The sequence below is a fragment of the Elephantulus edwardii genome, unplaced genomic scaffold (assembly GCF_000299155.1).
Source record: "Elephantulus edwardii isolate Elephantulus edwardi_28Jun2011 unplaced genomic scaffold, EleEdw1.0 scaffold00037, whole genome shotgun sequence".
NCBI lineage: Eukaryota > Metazoa > Chordata > Mammalia > Macroscelidea > Macroscelididae > Elephantulus > Elephantulus edwardii.
The window spans coordinates 11,088,453-11,114,221 of record NW_006399787.1 but is presented as its reverse complement, the minus strand read 5'-3'; the positions used below and the strand labels follow the sequence as shown (position 1 = coordinate 11,114,221).

General features: G+C 38.4%; 1 protein-coding gene across 1 annotated transcript in view; it reads left to right on the top strand.

Annotated features, from left to right (window-relative positions):
• The first annotated feature begins 17,023 nt into the window (after positions 1–17,023).
• Positions 17,024–25,769, top strand: part of LOC102873885 (rRNA-processing protein FCF1 homolog) — a 29,090-nt gene continuing 20,344 nt past the window's right edge. The window contains exons 1-3 of the mRNA XM_006884784.1: positions 17,024–17,229; positions 19,717–19,788; positions 20,423–20,571. Of these exons, the coding sequence (XP_006884846.1) occupies positions 17,024–17,229; positions 19,717–19,788; positions 20,423–20,571 (427 nt within the window). The remainder of the gene's footprint in view (positions 17,230–19,716; positions 19,789–20,422; positions 20,572–25,769) is intronic.

Sequence of the window (25,769 nt, the reverse complement as noted above, 5' to 3'; positions counted from 1 at the left end):
TGGGTAGTATTGTCATAACAAGAGTCCAGAATAAATGCTGCACAGTGGAGTGGACTTGGGGTGATGGACTGTATAACAATGAAAAAAGTTTTTCTTTCACTTTTCAAGAAGAGTGAATTGGGGGAAAGGGGTGGACAGGGAGAAAAGTGCAACAATGAATGATTGGCAACCCTAAGTCTCTGTAAACTTTCATTAAAATTAATTAAAAAAAGGGAGGGAAGAAAATTAAATTTAAAAGATTAGGGTTTTTTAAAAAAAAGTTTTAAGCAGATGACCTAGTATTTACTGTTTCCATCTGTGAGAAACAACAAAGGGAGAGGATGGAAAATCCAGATCAACCAGAGAGTGGTTGGTTGGTTGAAAAAAAAAACACAACAAAAATATCATGGGATAAAAGAGAATTTCCCATTTTTTGGCCTAGTGGCAAGAAGCTGCACTGCAATTTCAGAGGTACATGGTTCAAATCCACCAGATGCTCTGCTGGAGAAGGAGGAACAATCTCCTCCTCTATCAGTCAGATCTGATTTGACGGTACACACAAAAAATAATGAAGTAAAGTAAAACTTAAAAAAAAAGGGGACCTCACATTTTAAAAGACTGAAATGGAAAACAGACAGGATGGAGAGACTGGTCCAAGGGATTGTTTAGGGTTGGCTGTATCAAAATGGAGAGAGATTAGAGAATGTTTTATTTCTCAGTCAGAAGCAACAGAATTGATGACCTTCGAATGTGGAAGTGGAAGATAAAAAAGAAGCCAAGGACAAATTTCAATTTTCTAAGCTTAGGGTCTGGAGAGAGAATTAAGAGTTAAGGAATTAAGAATTAAGGGAAAAGATAATTCATTTAGAGCACAATATGCAATAAGTATATGTCTACGGGATATTTAGCTCTGGTGGCCTAGTGATAAGGAAATACTGCCAAAGCAAAGGAAAGAAGTTCATATCCACCCACTGTTCCAGGGAAGAAAATGGACAATCTCCTCCCATGTGATTTATACCCTCTGAAAATCCACTGGAGGACCATTATGGGTCAGTTCTAATTCGATGGCACGTAACAAAATGTCCAAAAGGCAAATGGAAATATATAACTGAAGCTATGGTAAAAACAGCATCCTGAGGGTAGATAAAGACATTGGGAATAGAAAAGATCATCATGGACAGGAAGATTAAGGAAAAGACTAATAACCAACTCAGAGGGGTTTAACTTTAAATGTCATCTCATCACGCACACAGAGAGAGAGAGAGAGAGACAGAGAGACAGAGAGGGAGAGAGAGAGAGAGAGAGAGAGAGAGAGAGAGAGAGAGAGAGAGAGAGAGAGAAAGATAGCAAAGGCTGAGAAGGCAAAATCAGAAGAGGAAAAGAACTGTAAGGGGTTACTGACCACCACAAGAAATATAACATCCAGTAAGGGTTATTCTTTGGAGACTAAGGTGTGTCTGATACAGGCCATGGTCTTCGCAATCACCTGTTATGCATCAGAGAGTTGGACAATGACCAAGGAGGATAGAAAGATAATTGATGCCTTTGAGCTGTGGTGCTGGAGAAGAGTATTGAGAATACCACGGACTGCTAGGAAAACAAACAGATTTGTCCTGGAAAGGGTTAAACCGGGTGGCTCTTTGGAGGCAAGGATTCTGAGGCTCCGTCTAACATACTCTGGACATGTTGTGAGGAGAGACCAGTCCTTGGAGAGGGACATCATGCTTGGGAGGGTGGCGGGACAGCGCAGGAGAGGAAGGCCCTCTATGAGGTGGATTGATTCAGTGACTGGGATAATTGGGATGGGAGTGTCGGAGACAGTGTGATTGGCACAGGCAAGAGCGGAGTTTAGGGCTGTTGTACATAGGGTCACTATGAGTTGCAGGCGACTCGACGGCACATAACAACAACAACAACAACAAGGGTTATTCACAAGAATAAAGATATTCTCATAAACTTGATCTTGCACTGAAAACTACTATAAGCTCGCTGCAATTCAATTATGTGACAGTGATTATTATCTCAAAACTCTGTAGTGAGTTTCAAAGCTAATTCAAACGCTGCACTTATCTTAAAGTTCAAAGCCACCGGTAGTTCTGTAGGAGAAAGATGTGACTTGTTGTGTGTCATAGAGTTGGAATAGACCCATACCTAACTCATAGTTAAAACTGGGAAACAAGGGCAGGGTCAGCTATAAGGTCAAAAGAAGAGTAGTATTAGTCCAAGAACAAAGCCATGAAAACAAGGTGGGTAGAATAGAGGATTAACAGAAATAAGAGTTACAGGATGGAAGCAGGAAAAGTAGGAAACTGTATGACTATTGTAATTAATGTTATAAAACAAAATATGTATGAATATGATTGAACAAAAGTACAATTTGCTTAAAAAACTTTCACTCAAATAATAACTTTAAAAAAAAAAAAGATAAATTCCCAACCACATCCTAAATCAGTTGTACCATTCTGCATTCCCACCACCAATGTTCGGGTAGCTCTACATCCTTACCAATATTTAAGACTGCTGATGTTTTATATCTGACCCATTCTATTAAGAGTGATGTTAGGGTAAGAGAGAACAAATATGGCCAAAGGTTTGGGGGATAAACAGGAGATGGAAGCTAGGCAGCAGATAAATTACAAGATGCCAACAACTGACCCTTTGGGCAGTGACCAATGAAGTTCTGCCTGAGGCCTGTCTCTGCAAAGAGCTCAGACCTGTCTCTAATGAGTTCAGGAGGGTTGTTCTCACTACAAAACTAGAAAACAAAGCAAAGAGGGTGCCTGTTCTTGTTTCTTCCTATCCAGGAAAGACTCCTCTTGAGGGTGTTTGTTTCTTACTTAATAAAGTTCACTCTGTCTTTAACTATTCCTCTACTTGAGTTGCATGTTCTTCCTTTGCCTTAACACCATTCCCCTTCAGGACGTGCTCCATCTAGACAGAACCAATCAGGTCTAGGAGAATCTCCTGTACTCTAACCAACACTGTTAGGGAAGTACGACTCAGAGTGACCCTACGAACAAAACCTGAACCTTGCCCTATCCTTGCCATCTTCATCATCTCTGACACAAATGAGTCCATTAAACCCAGGAAACTCCTGATAGTCTAATGTTATTGTTATTGTTAGGTGCCCTCGAGTCCTAGACAACTCATAGTGACCCTATGAATGAAAAGCCTGAGCACTAGTCTAATGTTAGACTGAGAAATTTTCCTTACTCAAACATGAGAAATAGTATTCTTTTTTTTTTAATTTTTTTTTTCTTTTTTTTTTATTATTAATTTCAATGAAAATTTAGAGAGACTTTGGCTTTCCATTCATTCATTGTTGTACTTTTCTCCACTCCCAAACCTCCCCACTCCAGTCTACTACCCTCTTGGAAAAGTAAAAGAAAAATTCTTTCATTGTTTTATAATTCCTCCCCCCAGGTCCACTCCACTATGCAGCATTTGCTCTGGACTCCTGTCATAACAATAATACCTAATCACATATCCCTTTTAAACAGTTTTCTCCCTCATCTGTTTCAATGCAGTATACATTATTGAACCCATCTTTCTCAGTCTACCCCCAACCCTGAGGTCAGTCCTGTTTCACAACAGTGGCACCATGCAGTATTTGTCCTTTTGTGACTGAGATACTTTGTTCAGCATAATGTCCTCCAGGGTCACCGATTTTGAATAATATTTCATGAGTTCCTTGTTTTTCTTTTTTTTTTTTAGTTCCTTGTTTTTCAATGCAGCATAGTATTCCATCATGTGAATATACCACAGCTTCTCTAGCCATTCTTTTGTTGATGGGCACTTAGGTTGTTTCCAACTCCTTGCTGTTGTGAACAAAGCCATGATAAACATGGGTGTGCATACACCTGCTTGGGTGGCAGTTATGGTCTCTTTAGGGTATATTCCCAGTAGTGGAATTGCTGGGTCAAATGGTATCTCTATTTGCAACTTTGTGAGAAAACGTCACACCACCTTCTACAGTGGTTGCACCATTTTACACTCCCACCAACAGTGAATATGGTTCCAGTTTCTCCACAACCTCGCCAGCATTTGTTGCTTGCTGTTCTGTTACATTTTGCTATTCTGACTGGGGTGAGATGATATCTCATAGTTGTTTTGATTTGCATCTCTCTTAGAGCTTGGGATTTTAAACATTTCTTCATGTGCTTGTTGGCCATCTGAATGTCTTCTTTGATGAAGTGTCTGTTCATATCCTGTGCCCATTTTTCAGTTGGATGGTTTACCTTTATCTTGTTGTGCTCAAGTATTTTATAAATTCTAGATATAAGTCATTTATCTGACATGCCATTACCACATACTTTTTCCCAGTCTGTGGCTTCCCTTTTTACCCTGTTGGAGAAGTTTTTGGTTGTGCATAGGGATTTGATTCTTAGAATATCCCACTCATCTATTTTATCTTCTCCTGGTTGTAGGTAAGAAATAGTATCTTATTGTAGTTTTCCCCCCCCTACATTTTCCTTTTCCCACATTTAATTACCTATTTACATAGCTTCTTTGATGAAATGTCCAAATCTTTCACCATTTTAAATAATTAGGCAGTCTTATTACTATTGAATTTTAAGATTTCTTACACATTCTTAATATAAATCATTTATGAGAGTATCTCCAACAAATATGTTTCTCCAGTCTATGGCTTTTTTTTTTCTTAAAAGTACTGCTTACAGAATAAGTTTCTAACTTTGATGAAATACAATTTTTAGTTCCTTATATTGTTAATGAGTTTGTGCTTTTTTTGTGCCTTAGCTCAAAGTCACAAAAGATTTTTCTCCTCAAAGTTTTATCAAAAGGTTTCTTAAGAAAGTCTTTCATCAAAAAGAAAAAATGTTAATAGGATCTTTCTGAATTCCTGCATTCTATTAGTCTCATAATTACTCAGTTTTATTATTCCTTTGTCTCTTTCCAATTCAACTTGCCGTATTACTAAGCACTAATTTAGTGTATTTCTGAGTTTGGAAATACTTTTACCTTTAAAAAAATTCCTCTCCCAATTATATAAAAGGAACATATGATTAAGCATTATTGGCATGACAAGAGTCCAGAATAAGAGCTGCATAGAAAAGGGGAGGGAGTGGGACGGTATAACAATAACTTTTTTTAAAAACAAAAAAGTGAATGGGGGGAGAGGGACAGGGAAGAAAATGTGCAAAAATGAATGACTGGAAATCCATGTTCTTTATAAACTTTAATTAAAATCTAAAAAAATAAATATAATACAACTTTAAAAAAAATATTCCTCTCCCAACTCCAGAGTAAGATGTTTCTAAAGCCAGTCTCAATTCTCTTCAAAATTACATAAAAGCTAAACAACACTGTTTGTTCAAAAATCAACATCAAAATTTTGGAATCATAGCATGCACCTTTAAGGTCAGGATTAAAGAGAAGTCTTCCGCCTTCAGGGGAGAAGGATGGGCAATATGCTCCTGTAAGATTAACTGCCTCTGAAAACCAACTGGAGGGTCAGATACGGGTCAGTTCTTACCCAATGTACACAACAACAACAACAACGACCCACCTACTAGGGAGCTCTGGTGCCCTAGTGATAAGAATCTGTGCTCCAATCCCAAGGGCATGCAGTTCAAATCCATCAGTTGCTGCTCAGTTAAAGGAAGGGCAATCTCCTTCCATGAGATGGTCTTCCTCTGAACACCCACTGGTGGGTCAGCTAAGAGTCGGTTCCTATTCAACCGTACACAACAACAACCACCCACCTACTGCCCCAACCAGATTCTGACACATGGTGACCCTGTGGGGAGAGTGAAACTGCCCACAGTTTCCAAGGCTTTAAGTCATTACAGAAGTTGATGGCCAGGTATTTCTGAACAGCACCTGGTGGGTTCAAGGCCACTGACTTTTTGATCAGCAGCTAAACTCTCTGCTGAGTGTGCCTCAAGACCTCTTTCTCATTGTACAGAATCACTCTACAGGGATTGTACAGAACAATCTACAGGGAGGCTGGAGAATGACTGATTAAACGAGAATGTAGGCATCTAAAGGTCAGGCTGATCCAGATCATGATAGTGGCAAAACCAAAAGAAATTTTACATTTCTTGAGTCAATTTGGCATCTTATTATTGGACTTGTCTCATAAAACAAGCCAGAATATCCAGGTTCAAAATTTTAAAAATAGTATTTACAAAGCAGAGTTAATTGTTTCCTAGAATAAATTTTTTGCCATCTTAGTTATGGTTCAGAGAAGAGGGGTGATGGTGGTGAAGATTCATAAAACAAGTAGCAATACACCACTGTTTATTTTGTAACATGACTGAAAGTTCTAGAAAGAAACAGAACAGAAAACAGACTTGTCTTTGTCTAATCAAATCTTTACCCTAAATCAAGAAAATGCTAACTTCAATTTATTCTCTCCGTGGGAGGATGGACAGTCTCCACCGATGTGATTTATGGTCTCTGAAAACTCACTGGAGGGTCAGCTATGGACAGGCTGCAAAATGAAAGCACACAACAAAAGTTAGGACAGTATTCAGGTCTGTTGTTTATAGAGTGCTTAAAGTATTCGACTCAATAGCACCCAGTAATAACAGCATCATCTTAATGGTTTTTGGTTTGTTTTTTTTTTCCTATACTGAAAACTGACTGTAAGGCACAGGGGTGTAGGGTGGGAGGAGAAGAATAAGTTTTGTCCACAGGAACAATCACAGAAGTCTGACAAGGCATTGATAGGAGAGGTGGAGGAGGGTGCAGAGATTAGGGAATTCAGAGATAGATAAGGGAAGAAAAAGGACAGTACTGGAGAGGACACTGAAATAATGGCATTTTACAATGGCAATAACTGTTAGGGAAAAAAACATATAGGAGTGACTGAATGAAAACCAATTATAAAATACAGTAACACAAACTGACTCTACTGTGCCCAAGATCCATAATTTACAAAGGGCCCTCATGTTCCCATACCATAGCAGCTTTTGTGCTTAAGTGACCCAGGGCCACTAGATCTTGGTTCTAAGAGAAAAATTTTTAGATTAATTCTCTTAACCTGACAAGCCATCTCCCTCAATTAGCTGTTACTTCATTAACTGTGCAGGAAGGGACAGGCAAACAGCCAGATCTACAGCCAAGTAGGGCAGAGAACTGGGACTATCAAGTTCACAAAAACCAAAAGTCCCTACCTCTACTAGCATCCATTTTCTTTCACGTCTACTGTCATTTTTAAAGAAAACAAATAATTTCCAATTGTTGTATAAACAGAAGGAAACACAACTTTATGAGCATTCTATAGCATTTTATAGAAGATTCTAAGAAGGAAAGCCTCAGCCAAAATGGTCATTTAAATGATTACCAGTGATGGAAGGGGAATAAAAATCAAGAAATACATAAATTGTATTAAGAGAAAAGCACTATATGGTAATGTATTGTTGAGATATTATAAATCATTGCCACTGTTGTTGGGTACCATTGGAATCGCAAACAATCCACAGCTGATGCTCCAGCAGGTTTTCAGAGGCCCTGAATCACACAGTAGGAAATTGCCACCCTGCAGATAAATCATTAATCAACTGTAATTAACATTCCAAAACAAAGTATATATGAGTGATTGAATGAAACTGTAATCACAATGTCATAAAGCAAAATGTATATGAATGATCAAGTGAAAACCCAGTATGATTTGAAATTTTTCACCCACCTGGAAAAAATATGAAAAGTAAAGATAAACACAACCAAAACAAAAAGAAATGGCAATTTAAGACGGGCCTCTTTGTTTGAAGGAGACACGTTAAACAAAACTTTATTAATTTCTTCAATTATGTATCAAATACCTACCATGTAAGGTCCGTAGGTGGCTCAAACAGTTCAGGGCTCAACTGAACCTACTCAGAGGCACCTCAGAAGATGATTTCCCGATCTGCTTCCTAAAGGTTTGAAAACTCTAGGGAGCAGGTCTAGTGTGCACCATCAGTATGAAGGGACTCCACAGCAAATAAAACAACATATGGTGCCTTCAATATAGATTATACCTCAACACCAAAACAAAAATCCCTTTTAGAGAGGAAAAATAAAGAAAACAGAAATCCTTACAACTAGACCAGCAGGCAACATCATGAAGACAGAGAAGAGTCAAGCTGTCAAGGATGTCCTTTTATGTGTATCCATAATCAACATCCACAGTAGCAGCTACTTAGAAATCAAAATACAGGTTGCAACGGGCAAATCTGCTGTCAAGGACTTCTTTAAAGTGCTAAAAATGCATGAACGGCTCAGCTTAAAGACTAAAGTGGGCCTGACACAAGGCATGGCTATTTGTAACTGTCTGATATGGATTTGATGGCTGGACAATGAGTAAGGAGGACTGAAGAAGAACTGATGCCTTTGAATTAAAGTGCTGGCAAAGAACAACTCTGAATACACTATGGAATACCAAAAGAACAAGAAATTCTGTTCTGAAAAAAGTGCAGCCAGTGTGCTCCTTAAAAAGCAAGATGGTTGAGACCTCACCTCATGTATCTTAGGCATGCTATCAGGTGTCACTGGAGGAGCATTAATGAAAGAGAAGAAGACCCTCAACAAGACGGATTGGCCCAGTGACAGTGGACTAAAGCACTGAGATGATGAGGGTGGCACAATTATCAGGCTAAGGTTTTGATATTTGCACACAGGGCTGCTGAACTAAAAGTCAACTTGAAGGCACCTAACAATAACAATTGCAAATGAGTATGATGTTCCTGGATCCTTACAAACATACAAGTTAATAGAGAAAGAAGTCTGATTAAGTAAACAAATGGTTGTAGTAAAATCTATGCTTGAAGTGAGCACAGCATGTTAATAGAGTCCAGGATGAGGTTTCAATGAGGATTAGCTTTTCAGGAAAATTCCCACCATCCTAAGAACAAAGCTGACTCTTTCTTCTACAGTGTCAACACCACTTTAGGAATAAAGGACTACAAAAACATTACCTGTGCAGTACAAATTCTCTTCACAGTCAATGACTTTCACGCTTCAGGACTGGTCAGAGAACATTATTAGACCACATCCACTATACAAAAAAAAATACGAGTTGGAAACCTCACAACTATTTATCAAAATTATACATACTCTAAATGCCATGTGGTATTCTGGACTGGATCCTAGCAAAGAAAGTATCATTTATCAGAAAAGCTGTGAGACCAAATGAGGTCCGCAGTTCAGTTAGAAGTCCTGAGCCAATGTTATTTTCTTAAATGTGACAAATGCACCACAGTTACATAAAAGGTTAAATTAGGAAAAGTTAGAGGATGGGTGTACAGGAACTCTGTATTATCTTTGCAACTTTCCTGAACTCATTATAAAAGAAAAAAGGTTTTTTTTAAAAAAGTTATATATCATTTTCAACACCACATTCTCACTCTTCCTTGGAATATGCCTCCCTAGTCACTGTTTCAGTTCAGGTTCTACTCAGCTCAACTGGTTTTCTCAACACCTTTATATAAACCACTTTTGCAACCCAGTTGGGTTTCTTTCCTCATCAGGACATGAGAAACTAGAAGACACTTGAAAGATTTCATCTGTGCTGCCTTCTTGGTCACTTCACCTACACCAGGGAGATAACCCGAGTTGAACTTTCCAAAGTAGATGAGTTAAAAGAACCTGAGCTACATCACCTGTTGAAAGGAGACACAAAAAAATATAGGCCATACATTATGGGATTAAAAAGCCCTAGCGGTGCAATTGTTAAACACCTGGCACTAACTGAAAGGTGGCAGATGAACTCACCAGTGGTGGCACTAAAAGCAAGACTTTTCAGTTGACTTCCTTCAAGAATTCAGCTGGGAAATCCCACAGGGTCATATAGGTTTGTTGTGAATTGGAATCAACACAGGAGCACAGAGTAACAAAAACACATGATTAGATTTCTGTTCCTGATCCCTGACTATAAAATAAACAGAAAACACCAACAACAGGTATTAACTATTAACGTATCAACACTGACAAGCAAACTGCACTGAAAGGAACGTTTTGGCTAGCAATGCTGATAAATAAGAAGCAACTTTCTTCACTTTTTCTTTTTAGTCAGTCAAGGGGTGAAGAGAGATTAATTCATGGCTGAGTGTCCTCTCAACCTGTGTCCTCATGGCTTTATTTTAAAAGTTTCACAAGAAAAGCATGTTGACTAGAGTTGAGAAAGATGTTGAGTATGCTGACTTTTCTTGTTTACAAGACCACATCTATATCAAAGGCAATGTTAAAAATTAAGGTTTTGCAAGTTTTTCCCTGTTTACATTTTTTAAGATTATTCTCTAGACAGCTCCTGCCTATCAGCTGAACCCCTACATCTCCCTCTTCGTGTTTTACTTCTACAGATTTACTTTTTTTAGGGTATAAAATATATTATTTTCTTTATGTAAATGGTTTTAGTACAGACAGTATATATTTGATAAAGTAGTTTAAGCTGCAGGAGGCAGAAAAATAATTTCTATATTTCTGTGAAGGCAGAAGAGTGGAAGGGTTCCTCCTTGATCTGGGACCAGCACCTTTCTCTGGGATGGGAGCTCTAATTGCTGTGAGGGGAATCAGGACGAAGACCACTCTAGTTACCACCTGCTGGAAGGGGTCATAGCATGTGAACAGACTCCTTCGGGTGGAGGCTGATTCAAGGGTTCACAGAAAATCTTGGAGCTCACGTGTTCTTCAACAATTAAGGTAAGAAAATTTTATATATAAAGTCCTATGGTACTGCTCATTAAGGGTAAATGAAAACACTTATATATCATGCCTATTGCATTTCCAAAAATTCAATATTCATCTATCTCTATTAAAACATACCTTATAGACTGGTTTCAAAAGTTCCATCAGGAAAAAAATCATCATGTTGACACACCATACTAATAGCTCGAGCACACAAATGCTGGCTCAGAAGTATGTATACATACAGGTATGCACAAACAATAATAAAATTAAACTACCTCAAGTTTGAAAACTACAACACGAAACAATTTTAGTGGAGGCTGAATATCCACTATTGTCCCAAGGGAAAAGAAAACAAAGAAAGATAACTGAAATTTAAACCTAAACTAGTTAATGGTTAAAGTAATTTAAAAAGTAAAAGGATAGACTAGAATCCATCGATGCCTTTGAGCTGTGATGCTGGAAAAGAGCACTGAAAGTCCATCCCATGGACAGCCAGCAGAATAGATATATCTTGGAGAGGGTGCAGCCAGAGTGCTCGTTGGAGGCAAGAATGATGAGGCTTCACCTCACATCCTTTGGGCATGTTACTAGAAGGGGCTCTTCCTTGGGGGACATCATGCAGGGAAGGGTAGAGGGTCAGGGGAAGATAGGAAGACCCTTAACCAGGTGGACTGACGTAATGACTGCTGCAATGAGCTCTGGTGTGTCAGGAAGTGTGAGAATGCCGCAGGATAGAACAGAATTCAGATCTTTTGTTCACAGGGTCACTATAAGTGGTACTCCTTGACAGCACCTAACAACAAGAACTCTGACCTAGACCACTTCCAAAAAGATAAACAAAATAACACCTTTAAAACTGTATCTCTCTCCTACAACCAGGAGAAGATAAAATAGATGAATGGGACCTTCTAAGAATCAAATCCCTATGCACAACCAAAAGACTGGGGAAAAGTATTTGGTAATAACATGTCAGAAAAATGACTTATATCTAGAATTTATAAAATACTTGAGCACCACAACAAGATAAAGGTAAACCATCCAACTGAAAAATGGGCAAAGGATATGAACAGACACTTCACCAAAGAAGACATTCAGATGGCCAACAAGCACATGAAGAAATGTTTAAAATCCCAAGCTCTAGGAGAGATGCAAATCAAAACAACTATGAGATATCATCTCACCCCAGTCAGAATAGCAAAATGTAACAGAACAGCAAGCAACAAATGCTGGCGAGGTTGTGGAGAAACTGGAACCATATTCACTGTTGGTAGAAGTGTAAAATGGTGTAACCACTGTAGAAGGCGGTGTGACGTTTTCTCAAAAAGTTGCAAATAGAGATACCATTTGACCCAGCAATTCCACTACTGGAAATATACCCCAAAGAGACCATAACTGCCACCCAAGCAGATGTATGCACACCCATGTTTATCATGGCTTTGTTCACAACAGCAAGGAGTTGGAAACAACCTAAGTGCCCATCAACAAAAGAATGGCTAGAGAAGCTGTGGTATATTCACATGATGGAATACTACGCTGCATTGAAAAACAAGGAACTCATGAAATATTATGCAAAATAGGTGACTCTGGAAGACATGATGCTGAGTGAAATATCTCAGTCACAAAAGGACAAATACTGCATAGTGCCACTGCTGTAAAACAGGACTGACATAGGGGTTGGGGGAAGACTGAGAAAGATGGGCAAATAATGTATACTGCATTGAAACAGATGAGGGAGAAAACTGTTTAAAAGGGCTATGTGATTAGGTATTATTGTCATGACAGGTGTCCAGAAGGAAGGCTGCATAGTGGAGTGGACCTGAGGGGAGAGATTGTAAAACAATGGAAGAATTTTTCCTTTACTTTTCACAGAGAAGAGTGTACTGGGGGGAAGGAGGGCCAGGGAGAAAAGTGCAACAATTAATGAATGAAAATCCAGTCTCTGTAAATTTTCATTAAAATTAATAATAATTAAAGGGGGGGGGAGAAAAAACAAGAGGGAAAAAAGAAGGAATAAATCCCTAACTGTGTATCTCTATCAGAGTGCTCCTTATAAGCAAAGATTATGAGACTCTGTCTCACATACTTTGAGCATGTGGTCAGGAGGGGCCAGTCTTTAGAAAAGGATGCCATCCTTGGACAATCAGCAAAGGAGAGGAAGACTTTCGATGACATGGACTGACACAGTAATTGTGGGAATGAGCTTAAGCACAGCAGAGACTATGAAGCTGGTGCAGGATTGCGCAAGGCGTCAATCCATTGTACAAAGGGTCACTATGAGTCAGAGTGGCCCTATTTGAACAGCATCAAATAATAACAACTATAACACCTCCTACAATCTAGCCATTCCTAAATATTTTCCCAATGTGAGACTGAACTCCTGAAGAGCAATGAGCGCACTGCCTAGCACGGGCTGGGCCTTTCAGAAATGCTTTCTGAAACAAGCAGCAATCACCTACTTCTGAGATGCCCCACAAACCAATTATTAAGCCCTTAGGAAGAAAGCATGCTGTATATCATGCTACCACTGTTAAGAGGCAGTCAAGTTAATTCAAAGATAATTACCAGCAACTCACGTGTCACATCGGGCAGTGGCTTGTTCTATTATACATAAGCTCATCACAAGTCAGAGCCAATCTGACAGAGCTAACAACAATTATTTTCAGAAGGAGCTTTGATGGCACAATGGTTAAGGCCATGGCAATTCAAACCAACAGCAGCTGAAAACAACAGGAGAGAAAACATCACGAGATCAGCTCACATAACGACTGTTGTGTACCGCATGTTGTGTACAGCAGACTCTGAACAGACCCATAGCTGACCCTCCGCCTGGTTTACACAGCCAATTAGTTGCACAGGAGGAGACCGTCCATCTTTCTCCCAAAGAGCACCTGGCAGATTCAGACTGTATGCCTTTGGGCTCAGCATCTTTCTCATTAGGCCACCAGAGCTCCTTTGTACCCTACAATGAAAAGGCAATTTTATTGCATCCTTCACATGTACTCTGACGTGATAATACATGTAGGTAGGAAAAGAAATGCTTTATTATATATGATAAATGTGACCTGTAGGTCATGACACAAATAAACACAGAGAGTATAACTTAAAAATGGAGAATCTCTGAATCAAAGGTTTGGATTTTTTCCTTGATGGCTATAAAAAGTAATTCTATTGACAATTTTCTAATACATAAATACCAGCTAATTTCTGAGGAATCTTCTGTTATGCATACTTTCATAAAGAAGTTTGTTAACAATTAATGTTAGAGCATTACTGAAAGAAGTACAAATCCAATTACATGCTCAAACTATGGAGCAAATGTCTTCAGCAATTCTTTCTTCAAGACCACAGAAAAATACACACAATCCTCTTGACTCCTGAGCAAACCTAAAATTACTCCTTCTCATGAGTGTACACCCAAAAGCAATTCATATTTGCACCCATTCAACACAGAGCAACATACTCTTCACTCTGAGTCCTTTAATTCTAGGCTGTAATGATTTCAAACCAAGATAAAACTACAACAGAAGAAAAAAAATCTGTTCCTGATTATGTTCTAATTGCCCACTATGTTCCTACACTAACTCTCCCACGTAAAATATTAACAACCAAAGAAATCATAAAATTCTTAGAATGACAAACTTCTTATTTGGGCTGTTTTTTGGTCACTTTTGTTGTGGTGTTCTTTCCCCCCTATATTTTAAACATATTGTTTATGAGTTCCAAAATGCAGGGCACATATTACCTGAAAGTGTTTCTGTCAGTACCTGAACTTAAATGCAATATTACTCTGTGTGTGTGTGTGTGTGTATAATATATATACACACACACATATATGTGTAGTTTTTCCGTTTAACCCATATATAAAGTTAATCAGTCTCCAAATGTTTTTTTCAAAAAGAGCACATTTATTTTAAAAGCATAATGTCTAATCACCAGACGCTTCTAATACTCTTCATGGTAGAAAACAAAAAATTATCACTGTTGGCTCTCCCATCAATGACAGCTTGGCAGAGACGATCTGTTCTGAAAATATTAGAAATTTCAAGTGACATCAAATGAGGCAGGAACCACATATGGTATCTATCTTCCTAAGACTCAATAAGAGAACTATTTCAGTACTGAAAGTCCAAAGCTTTAGCTTTATTTGTAAAATATATAAATGGTTATATATATACGAAAAGCTCAGATATATGAAATACAAAGTCATTGCAATGTATGGATGTCTAAAAGAAAAAGAAGCACAAAGAAAACTGCACACTAGAAACTACTCTGCATTTGAGTGTTTCAAGGTCCCAAAACTTGGTATTTTTGAGGTATAAACCCTTTCACTTTGTAAAATAAAGCAACAATACTAAATTAACAGTTAGCATGCATTTCTAACTTCACCAAGTACTCTATGTTTAGAAAGCACATAATAAAAAGAGGACATTTTTACAGGTTTCCTCTGTGGTAGGCAAAGTTCTACAGATGTCACATTTTAACTCCCATAGTCCTCGTAACAACATCTTTATGAGACAGTGACCTTAATTATTTTCTCCATTGTACTGATCAAAATCCTAAGGCACAGATGGATTAACTCATCCACTGCCACTGTTGTTGTTAGGTGCCGCTGTGCTGACTCCAACTCATAGTAACCCTATCTACGTAACTCGTAACCTTGCCCATTCTTGCACCAGTCTCACACTCTTAAGACCACTGTTGCAGTCACTGTGTCAATCTGCATCACTGAGGGTCTTTCTCTCATTTACTGACCCTCTATTTTTCCAAACATGATGTCCTTCTCTAAGGACTAGTCTTTCTTAACAAAATGCCCACTATGTATCAGATGAAGTCTCACCATCCTTGCCTCTAAGGAGTACTCTGTCTGGAAAGGGTACAGATTTATTTCTAAAACGAATTTATTTGCTTTTTTAGCAGTGCATGGCATATTCAGTACCCTTCACCAAAACTATACAGCTAGTGAAAAGGAAGGAAGGAATTTCAACACCAGTTATTTGGCTCTATAGATCCCTGGGTAGCAAAATGGCTATGCAATGAACTAAAAAGCATACTGGAAGAAAAGGCCTGGTGATCTACTTGTGAAAGGTCAGTTTCAAAAACCCTACGGAAAAGTTCTATTCTATGCACATGAGGTTAAAGATAGCAGCTAACAACACCAGTACCAAGTCTAGCTCCAGTATCATGCTGACCACCAGAATGTTTCATTGAAAAGAATTACACAATTGTGGCTAATCACTTTTTCTTTAACCTGGTATCTATTTCGGATTCCAAAGGATAACAGATTACATGTAGGCTTTGTAATCAAACAGATCACAAAAAGATCCCTGAGTAAGATTTGAGTCTCAGCCTGCTTTATGTGAAATGAGAGTACTTAGTTACTGTGATTGCTAAATGAGGAAATATATAAATAAAGGGCCAAGTACACTATTAAGGATATGGTTTCTAATCTGAGGCTCATAGATGGGCTTCAGAATTCACAACTTTCAAAACATATGACACATTTTGCATGCGCCCAGTCTGAAAAAGAGTAGTATCAGCTTTCCAGAAACTTTCAAGGTATGATACCCAACTGGCTCTGAACCTAGGGAATACATTTTAGCGCTTCTACTTTTCCCTTAGGGAAGAAAAGCCAAGGTATCACAAAATCCCTATTTTACAAGTTTGGCAACCTGCAATATTTGCAAGCTTAAGCTCCTAATATTCCGGCAATAGTCTAATAAATGCCTTCAAGCACTGTTCCATCCCGCTTGTCACCTAGACAAATACACCACTAACTGCAGGAGAATAGTGAGCTGGGCTGCACACAGCAGCACGCCAATTAGGAGAACCAAGTATAAACTAGAGCCTCTGGACTGGACAGCAGACGCGTAACACCCTACCTCAGCGGACAGAGAAACAGGTGTTATTCAAAACTACTGGACAACAGAGGATTTCGACCCCACAAGCCTTGTCCTCCTTTTGGAATTCAGGTACAAGTCTCCTGGGCTGGACAAGTGAGGAAGAGAAACGTTACCCGATCAAGTATTTGAAGTGTGCAGGCGAAGCTGCAGCTCTACCATCCTCGGAGGTGGAGCCAACACTAAGCAAAATAAAAACTTGCCCTCAACGGCCCCAGGAACACCCGCGTAGGGCTGGTTCTTCACACCGGCGAGGGCGTTCCCAATTTCCCAGCATGACTTCCGCTTCCGGGTTCTCCTTTGCCGGAAGCTGCATCCGGTAACGTCAAAGTGCCGCGCCAGCCTTGCTCGCGGAAGAAAGCATAGGAGTCCGGTGTGAACATGGTGAGAGGAACGCCTGGAAAGGGAGATTTTGAGAATACTTTTTAGGTGCAGATTGAAGGGAAGTCAGCCTTTAGCTGAATATCCTCCACGTTTCCCTCGTATATTTTCCTTTTGAGGAGGAACAAGTGCCTATGAATGCTCTTTACGGTGGGAAGAAGTCACGTTGGGACTGGGAGGGCAGGAGGAGCAGGGTGATTGATGGAAGGGCAGAATGGAAAGGAAAAAGAAGAAACTCAAGAACGTTCATTAACTATGATTTCTGTTTTAAGGGGAAGCAAAAGAAAACGCGCAAGTATGCGACCATGAAGCGAATGCTCAGCCTCAGAGATGAGAGACTGTAAGTGTTTACAGAGACTGGCTTTGTAAGACTGTCAAAAAGATGGGAGTCACGAAGGGATAAGTAGTTAAAACTATTGTGTTTTACTTTTAACACTGTTGTTGTTATGTGCCGTCGAGTCACTTGCGACTCATAGCGACCCTATGTACGACAGCCCTAAACTCTGCTCTGTTAGGGTTTATGTGTCATGGAATAGTAGCTGGATATGTCACTCTCAGCTGAATGGTTATGTTAGGAAAGGGAATGAGATTGAAACTTTTCTTAAGTGCTCACTTTGTTTCATAGTTGTTATTTGCTTTTCTAACATTTCATAGTTAGAACTCACAACAGTTGAGTGATGTATGCAGAATTAGCTTTATGCACTTGCCAAGATGTTTACCAGAAAGGAATGCCATCATTGTTGATAGGTGAAATCAGATACTACCTTTATCTCACGTCTCCAGCACTTAACATTCAAAGATTTTTGAGAGTAAGAAAACTCCGAAATGTCTCCATCTTATCGTCTTGGAAATTTAACAAGAAGGCAAAAAGAAGTGGACTAACACTCTTTATTATAATAAGGACCTAAACAACTTATCCTGCTGGAGCAAAGAATAAAGATTTTAATGAGGATGCTCTTCATTGTGGTGTTCTCAGATTTTTAATAATAAGTTTAATATGTAACATTTAGGAAAGATGTTATAGAAATGTAAATGAGTCCTGTATAAGAACTATCAAAAATTCCTTATACAGAAGATAAATGTCAACATATTTGCACACTCCTTTCAGTGGATTTTGTTTGTTTGTTGGGGTATTTTTTTCTTTCTTGTTATGTACCATCCAATCAGATCCAACTGGCACAGGAGGAGATTTCTCTTCTTCAGTGGAGCATGTGGTGGAATTAGAACTGTGCGCCTTTGAGATTGCAGCACATCTTCTTGTCAGTAGGCCACCAGAGCTCCCTGTTCAGTGGATTTTGATCCTCGACTTGATAGTTCCAATTTCAAAAAAAGGTGGAAGAATATGGAAATTATCAAACATGCAAGTAAAATCTTGCTGAAGGTTACCCCAAAACAGCCAGAACGTTGCATCAACAAAGAACTGCCAGAAATTAAAAATAAATTTTAAAAACGCTGTGTACCACCAGAGATATCATTGCTGATATCATTTGGATGTTGGCTGAAAAGCAGTGAGTACCAGGAAAATGTCTAATTTTGCTTTATTGACCATATAGAGGCATTTGACTTTATTGACCATATAAAGGCATTTGAATCATAACAGTGTGGCTTATTGAGAAGAATGGAAATCCCAGAACACTTAATTGTGTTCATGTACACTAAGAAGGTGGTATCTGAACAGAGCAAGGGAACACTACATGCTTTAAAATCAAGAAAACTGTACATCAGGGCTGTATTTTTTCTCTAAATCTATTCAGTCTGTTGAGCAAATCATTTGAGCAGGTGGACTCTATAAATGTGGCATCAAGATTGGAGCAAGACACCTCATAAACATATTAAACAGATGACACAGTCTTGCTTGCCAAAAGCAAAAAGGAGTTGAAATACTTGTTGCAGAAGATCAAAGACTGTAATATTCAATATAGATTACATCTTAACATCAGGAAAACAAAAATTAGGCCACTAGACAACATTGTGATAGAGAAAAGATTGAAATTGCCAACAATTTAAGCTTGCTTGGATCCCCAGTCAACACCTTTTGAAACAGAAGTCAAGAAATCAAAGATGTTTGCATTGGGTAAATCACCTCTCCAGGTGGTAAGGAGTAGTGATGACAATTTAAATACCAGGGTGTATCTGATTCAAGCTATAATCTTTTTAATTACTCGTTATGCATCTGAACATTGCACAGTAGCCAAGGATGACAGCAGAAAAATCAATGCCTTTGAGTTGTGATGTTAGAGAAGAGAACTGAATATCCCATGGACTGCCAAAAGAACAAACAAATATATCTTAGAAAAAGTGCAAACAAGGTGTTCCTTGGAGACAAAGATGGTGAATATTCACCTCATATCTTGAGTATGTTGTTAGGAGGGGCCAGTTTTGGGAAAGGACATCATGTTTAAAAGGTAGATGGTCGGTGAAAGATGGATTGGTGCAGTAACTGTAATCATGGGCTCAATTATATCAGAGTTGATGAGGATGGCACAGGATAGGACATGGTTCAGATCAGCTCTGTTAGTCATTGAGTTTCTATAAGTTGTAGTCACCTCAAGGATACCTAACAAGAAAGAATAATAGCAACATTTATGTACTCAAATATAATTGTTATGGATTACAGGCTAGTGACTTTAAGTTTTTGCTTCGTTTTTCTGTTAAATCATAATCCTAGGCTTCAATTATTTGTGATAAAAAACTATACTGTTAACTGATGTAAGGAAGTCACAAAGTAGAATTTCATCTCTAGGTAAAAACAAACTTTTGAATGAGATTCTAACTGCTATTGTTTTTTTTTCCTTATTCCTTGGATTTCTTTACATTTTCTTCCAAGAAAAGAAAAGGATCGTTTAAAACCTAAAAAGAAAGAAAAGAAAGATCCCAGTGCTCTCAAAGAAAGAGAAGTGTGAGTAATCATGAACTTCAGTCAGATTTTTCTGAGACTACATATATACCTCTTCAGAATGGAATCTGTCCCTGAATTTAGTCATTAAGGATACTGAGTCTATATAACAGTATCATTTTATTCATGATAGTTATAGTCTACTGTTAAGCTTATATGACTATTTTAGAGGAAAAACAGGGTTGGATAACTTCATTTTGGGGTTTTTTTGTTTGTTTGTTTAATGTTATTATTATTTTGTGTGTGTGTACCATCAAATCGGATCTGGCTGGTTCAGGAGGAGACTGTACCTCCTTCTACAGCAGAGCATCTGGTGTATTCGAACTGCACACCTCTTGGATTGCAGTGCAGTTCCTTACCACTAGGCCACCAGAACTCCCTGGATAACTTCATTTTTAAAGTTGCAGAGAAGTATAGTAATGGACCCGAGATTGAGATATCCTGTTACTTCTTTCTTACTGTCCTTTTCAGAGCTTATTTTTAGTGGCATTTAATCTGTAGCAAACTAGAGATTAATAGGGGAAATTAAGCTGTAGCAAACTGTCCAAAGCAGAGATTTCTTTTTTGTTATTGATACAAGTGTATCAGTGTAAATACTACTTTGTGTTCTTGATTATTTTTTTTTTTTTCCTTTCAGGCCTCAGCACCCTTCCTGCTTGTTCTTCCAATATAACACGCAGCTGGGGCCCCCATACCATATCCTTGTTGATACCAACTTCATTAACTTCTCCATTAAAGCCAAACTGGACCTGGTGCAATCAATGATGGACTGTCTGTATGCCAAGTGTGAGTATCATGCTTTCATATTTTTGTGACATTTGTACATTGTAAATTGTGTGAGTTACTTAGATTTATCCAAATAAATTGTAAGAGTGTGTTTCTCTATTGGATATATGTTTTGAGCACAGGAAGAGAATTTGCTTTATTAAAATTCTGAATGAATGGGTCTTTTTTCAATAGACATATCTTTTAAGTTAAGGAAGAAACATTATTTCACTCTAGGGTTGTTGTTGCTGCTGTTATTGTTTATGTTCTATCGAATTGCTTGTGATCTTAGCAACCCTGTATACAAGAGTCGTGAACCTACTGTTGTTTTTGTTGTTATGTGCCGTCGAGTAGTTTGCGATGCATAGCGATACCGTGTACGACAGCCCTAAACTCTGCTCTGTCCTGTGCCAGTCGCACTGTCTCTGACACTCCCATCCCGATTACCCTAGTCACTGAATCAATCTACCTCATAGAGGGCCTTCCCCTCCTGCGCTGTCCCTCCACCCTCCCAAGCATGATGTCCTTCTCCAAGGACAGGTCTCTCCTTACAACATGCCCAAAGTATGTTAGACAGAGCCTCAGAATCCTTGCCTCCAAGGAGCCACCCGGTTTAACCCTTTCCAGAATGAATCTGTTTGTTTTCCTAGCAGTCCATGGTACCCTCAATACTCTTCTCCAGCACCACAGCTCAAAGGCATCAATTCTCCTTCTATCCTCCTTGGTCATTGTCCAACTCTGATGCATAACAAGTGATTGCAAAGACCATGGCCTGTGTAGAAAAGCTAAATAAGAGTTTGTTATTTCAGATTATTGGGCTACTAGCTGAATAACGATCAAGTTCTAAGTTCACTTTAATGTCTGTTGGTAATACAGCATCTGAGATGGCTTATTTATACCTAAGTATGCATTTTACTCAATAGGTTGTGGGGGTTTTTCCTGTATATTTGGGCCTCCCTTCATTAATATGATCTTCATACCCTGAACAAGGGGGGTAAAAACCAGACCATGTGTGGGAAAATAACATCAAGAGAACAAAAATCCTCATCATTGCATCAATAGGCAACATCGTGATAGATGGAGAAGAGATTGAATTTGTCAGTGATTCCATTTTGGATACACAATCAACATGCTTGGTACCAGCAGTTAAGAAATTGGAGAAAAAGGGGTACACGGTGCCCATGCTTGCACTACGCACAGTGCTGGATGCCAGCTGCGGCGAGGCGCAAGCATCTCTGAGGCGTTTGTCTCCATTTTGTTGTTTTATTGTTGTTTCTTTGCTTTTTTATTAATTTTAATGAAAGTTTACAGAGACTTTGGATTTCCATTCATTCATTGTTGCACTTTTCTCCCTGCCCACCCTTCCCCCCAACCCAATTCACTCTTCTCTTTGAAAACTAAAAGAAAAATTCTTTCATTGTTATGCAATCCCTCCCCCCATGTCCACTTCACTGTGCAGCCTTCATTTCTGGACTCCTGTCATGACGATAATACCTAATCATATATCCCTTTTAAACAGTTCTCTCCCTCATAATTTTTCAATGCAATCTACATTCTTTATCCCCTCTTTTGTTATTTTCAGTTCCCCCCACCGCCAATGTCAGTCTTGCTTTACAGCAGTGGCAGTATGCAGCATTTGTCCCTCCAAGATAAGTCACTCAACATAGTGTCCTCCAGGGTCACACGTTTTGTATAATAATTCATGAGTTCCTTGTTTTACAATGCACCATAGTATTCCATTGTGTGACTATACCACAGCTTCTCTATCCATTTGTTTGTTGATGGATACTTGGATTGTTTCCAACTCTTTGCTATAGTCAGCAAAGCTGCAGTAAACATGGGTGTGCATATATCTGCTTGGGAAGCAGTTATGGTTTCTTTAGGATATATTCCCAGTAGTGAAATTGGTGGGTCAAATGGTATTTTTATTTCCAATTTTTTAAGAAAGCACCATACTGAGTTCCACAGTGGTTGCACCATTTTACACCGCCACCAACAGTGAATAAGGGGTCCAGTTTCTCCACAACCTCACCAGCATTTGTTGTTTGCTGTTCTGTTAAACTTTACGATTCTTACTGGGGTGGAATGATATCTCATAGTTGTTTTGATTTACATCTCTAGGGATTATGAACATTTCTTCATGTGTTTTGTTTGCCATCTGAATGTCTTTAGTGAAGTGTCTGTTCATGTGCCTATTTTTCGGTTGGATTGTTTACTTTTATCTTGTTTTGGTGATTGAGTATTTTTTAAATTCTAGACAAAAGTCCTTTATCTGACATGTCATTACCAAATACTTTTTTCCAAGTCTGTGATTTCCCTTTTTACCCTGTTGGAGAAGTTTTTGGATATGCATAGGTATTTTGATTCTTAAGAAGGTCCCATTCATCTCTTTTATCCTCTCCTGATGTAGATTTTTTCAGGATGCTTGGAAGACTGTTTATGTTGTGGATTGTGACTTCTAGAGTTCTCCTAAGCTTTTCTCTAATGAAGTTTTTAATCCTTGGTTTTAGTCCTAGGTCCATGCATGATCCACCTTGAGTTGGTTTTTGTATATGGAGTGAGGTGTGGATCATGCTTGAGTCTTTTGCAGATACTTTTCCAATTTTGCCAACACCATTTGTTAAAAAAGCTGTTGTTTCCCCTCTTAACTGATTTTATCTCTGTCAAAAATCAGTTGACTATAGATAGATGGGCTGATCTCTGGGTTCTCAATTCTATTCCATTTATCTATGTGTCTCTCATTGTACCAGCACCATGCTGTCTGAACCACCACGGCAGTGTAGTTGCATATGAAATCAGGGAGTGAGATACCTCCTACCGTTCTTCTCTTTTTAAGGAGTGCTTTGCTTGTTCAGGACTTCTTTCCATTCCAAATGAGACTGGAGATTGCCTTTTCCATTTCCTTGAAGAATGGGATTGGTATTTGTATTGGAATTGCATTAACGTGTAAATTGCCTTTGGTAGTATTGCCATTCTCACAATATTGAGTCTTCCCGTCCATGAGCAAGGGATATTCTTCCACTTCTCCAGATCTCTTTTTGTTTCTTGTAGTAATGTTTTGTCATTTTCTTTGAATAGTTCCTTTGTGTTTCTGGTTAAATTTACTGCCAAGTATTTAATCTTGTGATTAGCTATTGTGAAAGGTAATTGTTCTTCTTAGCTCCAGTTCTGTATTCTCTTGTCACTGTAGAGAAATCCAGTTGATTTTTGTACGTTGATCTTCTATCTTGCCACTTTGCTGAATTGGTCAACTATGTCCAATAGTTTTCTTGCTGAGTCTTCATGGTTTTCTAAGTATACTATCATCATCTGCATATAGAGATAATTTTACCTTCTCTTTCTCAATTTGGATACCTCTTCCTTCTTTTGTCTTACTGCTATAGCTAAGACTTACAATACAATTTTGAATAGGAGAGGTGATAGTGGGCATCCTTTCCTAGTTCCTGTTCTTAAAGGGAATGCCTTTAATCTCTCTCCACTGAGAACAATGTTAGCTCTCAGGTTTGTGTATATTTTTAACTATTTTGAAGAAATTCCCCCCTAATTCTTATTTTGTTGAGTGTTTTAATCAAGAAAGGATTTTGTCAAAGGCCTTTTCTGCATCAGTTGATAGGATCATATGATTCTTGTTCTTTGCTTTGTTAATAGGATGAATTACACTGATTGTTTTTCCTATGTTGAATCATCCTTGCATACCTCTTATGAATCCAAATTGGTCATGGTGAATTATTTTTTGATGTGTCCTTGGTTTCTCTGCAGCACATATACTAAAATTGGGACGATACTGAGAAGATTAGCATGGCCCTGCACAAGGATGACACACAAATTCATGAAGCGTTCCATATTTTTAGGTGGTTTGATTCAGTAACTGGAGTAATGGAGGTGGGTGTGTCGGAGACAATGAGACTGGCACAGGACAGAGCAGGGTTTAGAAATGTTGTACGTAGGGTCACTTTTAGTTTCAGGTGACTCGAGGGCACATAGCAGCAACAACAATCGTTGGTTTCTACTGGCCAGGATTTTATTCAGGATTTTTGCATGTTTGTTCATGAGAGATATTAGCGTAATTTTGGTGATGTGTTTTACCTGGCTTTGGTATCAAGGATATGTTTGCTTCATAGAATGAGTCTGGGAGAATTCCATCTTTTTCTGTTTTCTGAAATAGTTTTTGTAGAATTGGTGATATTTCTTCTCTGACTATTTGATAAAATTCACTTTTAAAACCATCTGGTCCAGGATTTTTTTTTTTTGCTGGAAGTTGTTTTAATACCTATTCAATTTCTTCTTTTGTAATGGATCTGTTCAGGTGTTCATTTTTGGTTTGTATCAGCTTAGGTAGGTTGTGAATTTCTAAGTATTTGTCCATTTCCTCTAGGTTTTCATATTTGTTTGAATATAGTTTTTCATAATATCCCAATGTTAGCCTTTTTATTTTAGTTGGTTCTATTGTGAAGTTGCCTGTTTCATCTTTTATTCGGATTACTTGTGTCTTTTCATTCTTTTTCTTTGTTAGTTTTGCCAATGGTTTGTTGATTTTATTGACCTTTTCTAAGAACCAACTCCTGGTTTTGTTGATGGTTCCAGTTGTTGTTCTGTTTTCTATTTCATTTATTTCTGCTGTGATTTTTTTTTTCATTTAAAAAATAGTTTTATTGAGGTCTATTTAGTATGCAATCAACTATACAAATTTAAAGTATATGATTTGCTAAGTTTTGTCTTCTGCTCTGATTTTTATGATTTCCGTTTTTTTAGAAGGTGTCAGTTTTTCTTGCTGTTCCTTTTCAATTTGTTGGAGATGTTGGGTTAGAGAGTCAGTGGTCATTTTTTCTTGCCTTTTGATATGTTTGTTTATTGCTATAAATTGACCTCTGGTTACTGCTTTGGCTGTTTCCCAGAGGGTTTGATAAGTGGTGTTTTTATTGTCATTTGTTTCAAGAAACTTTTTAATTTCATTTTTTATTTCTTTTAGTATCCATACATAATGAAGCAAGGTGTTGTTCAGCTTCCAAATATATGGCTTTTTTCCCTTTATCCTCTTGTTATGAATTTCTAATTTTGTAGCATTGTGGTCTGAGAAGATGTTTTGTATTATTTCTGTTGTTGTTGTTGTTATGTGCCGTCAAGTCGTTTCTGACTCATAGCGACCCTATGCACAACAGCCCTAAACCCTGCTCTATCCTGCGCCAACCGCACCGCCTCTGACACACCCATCCCGATTA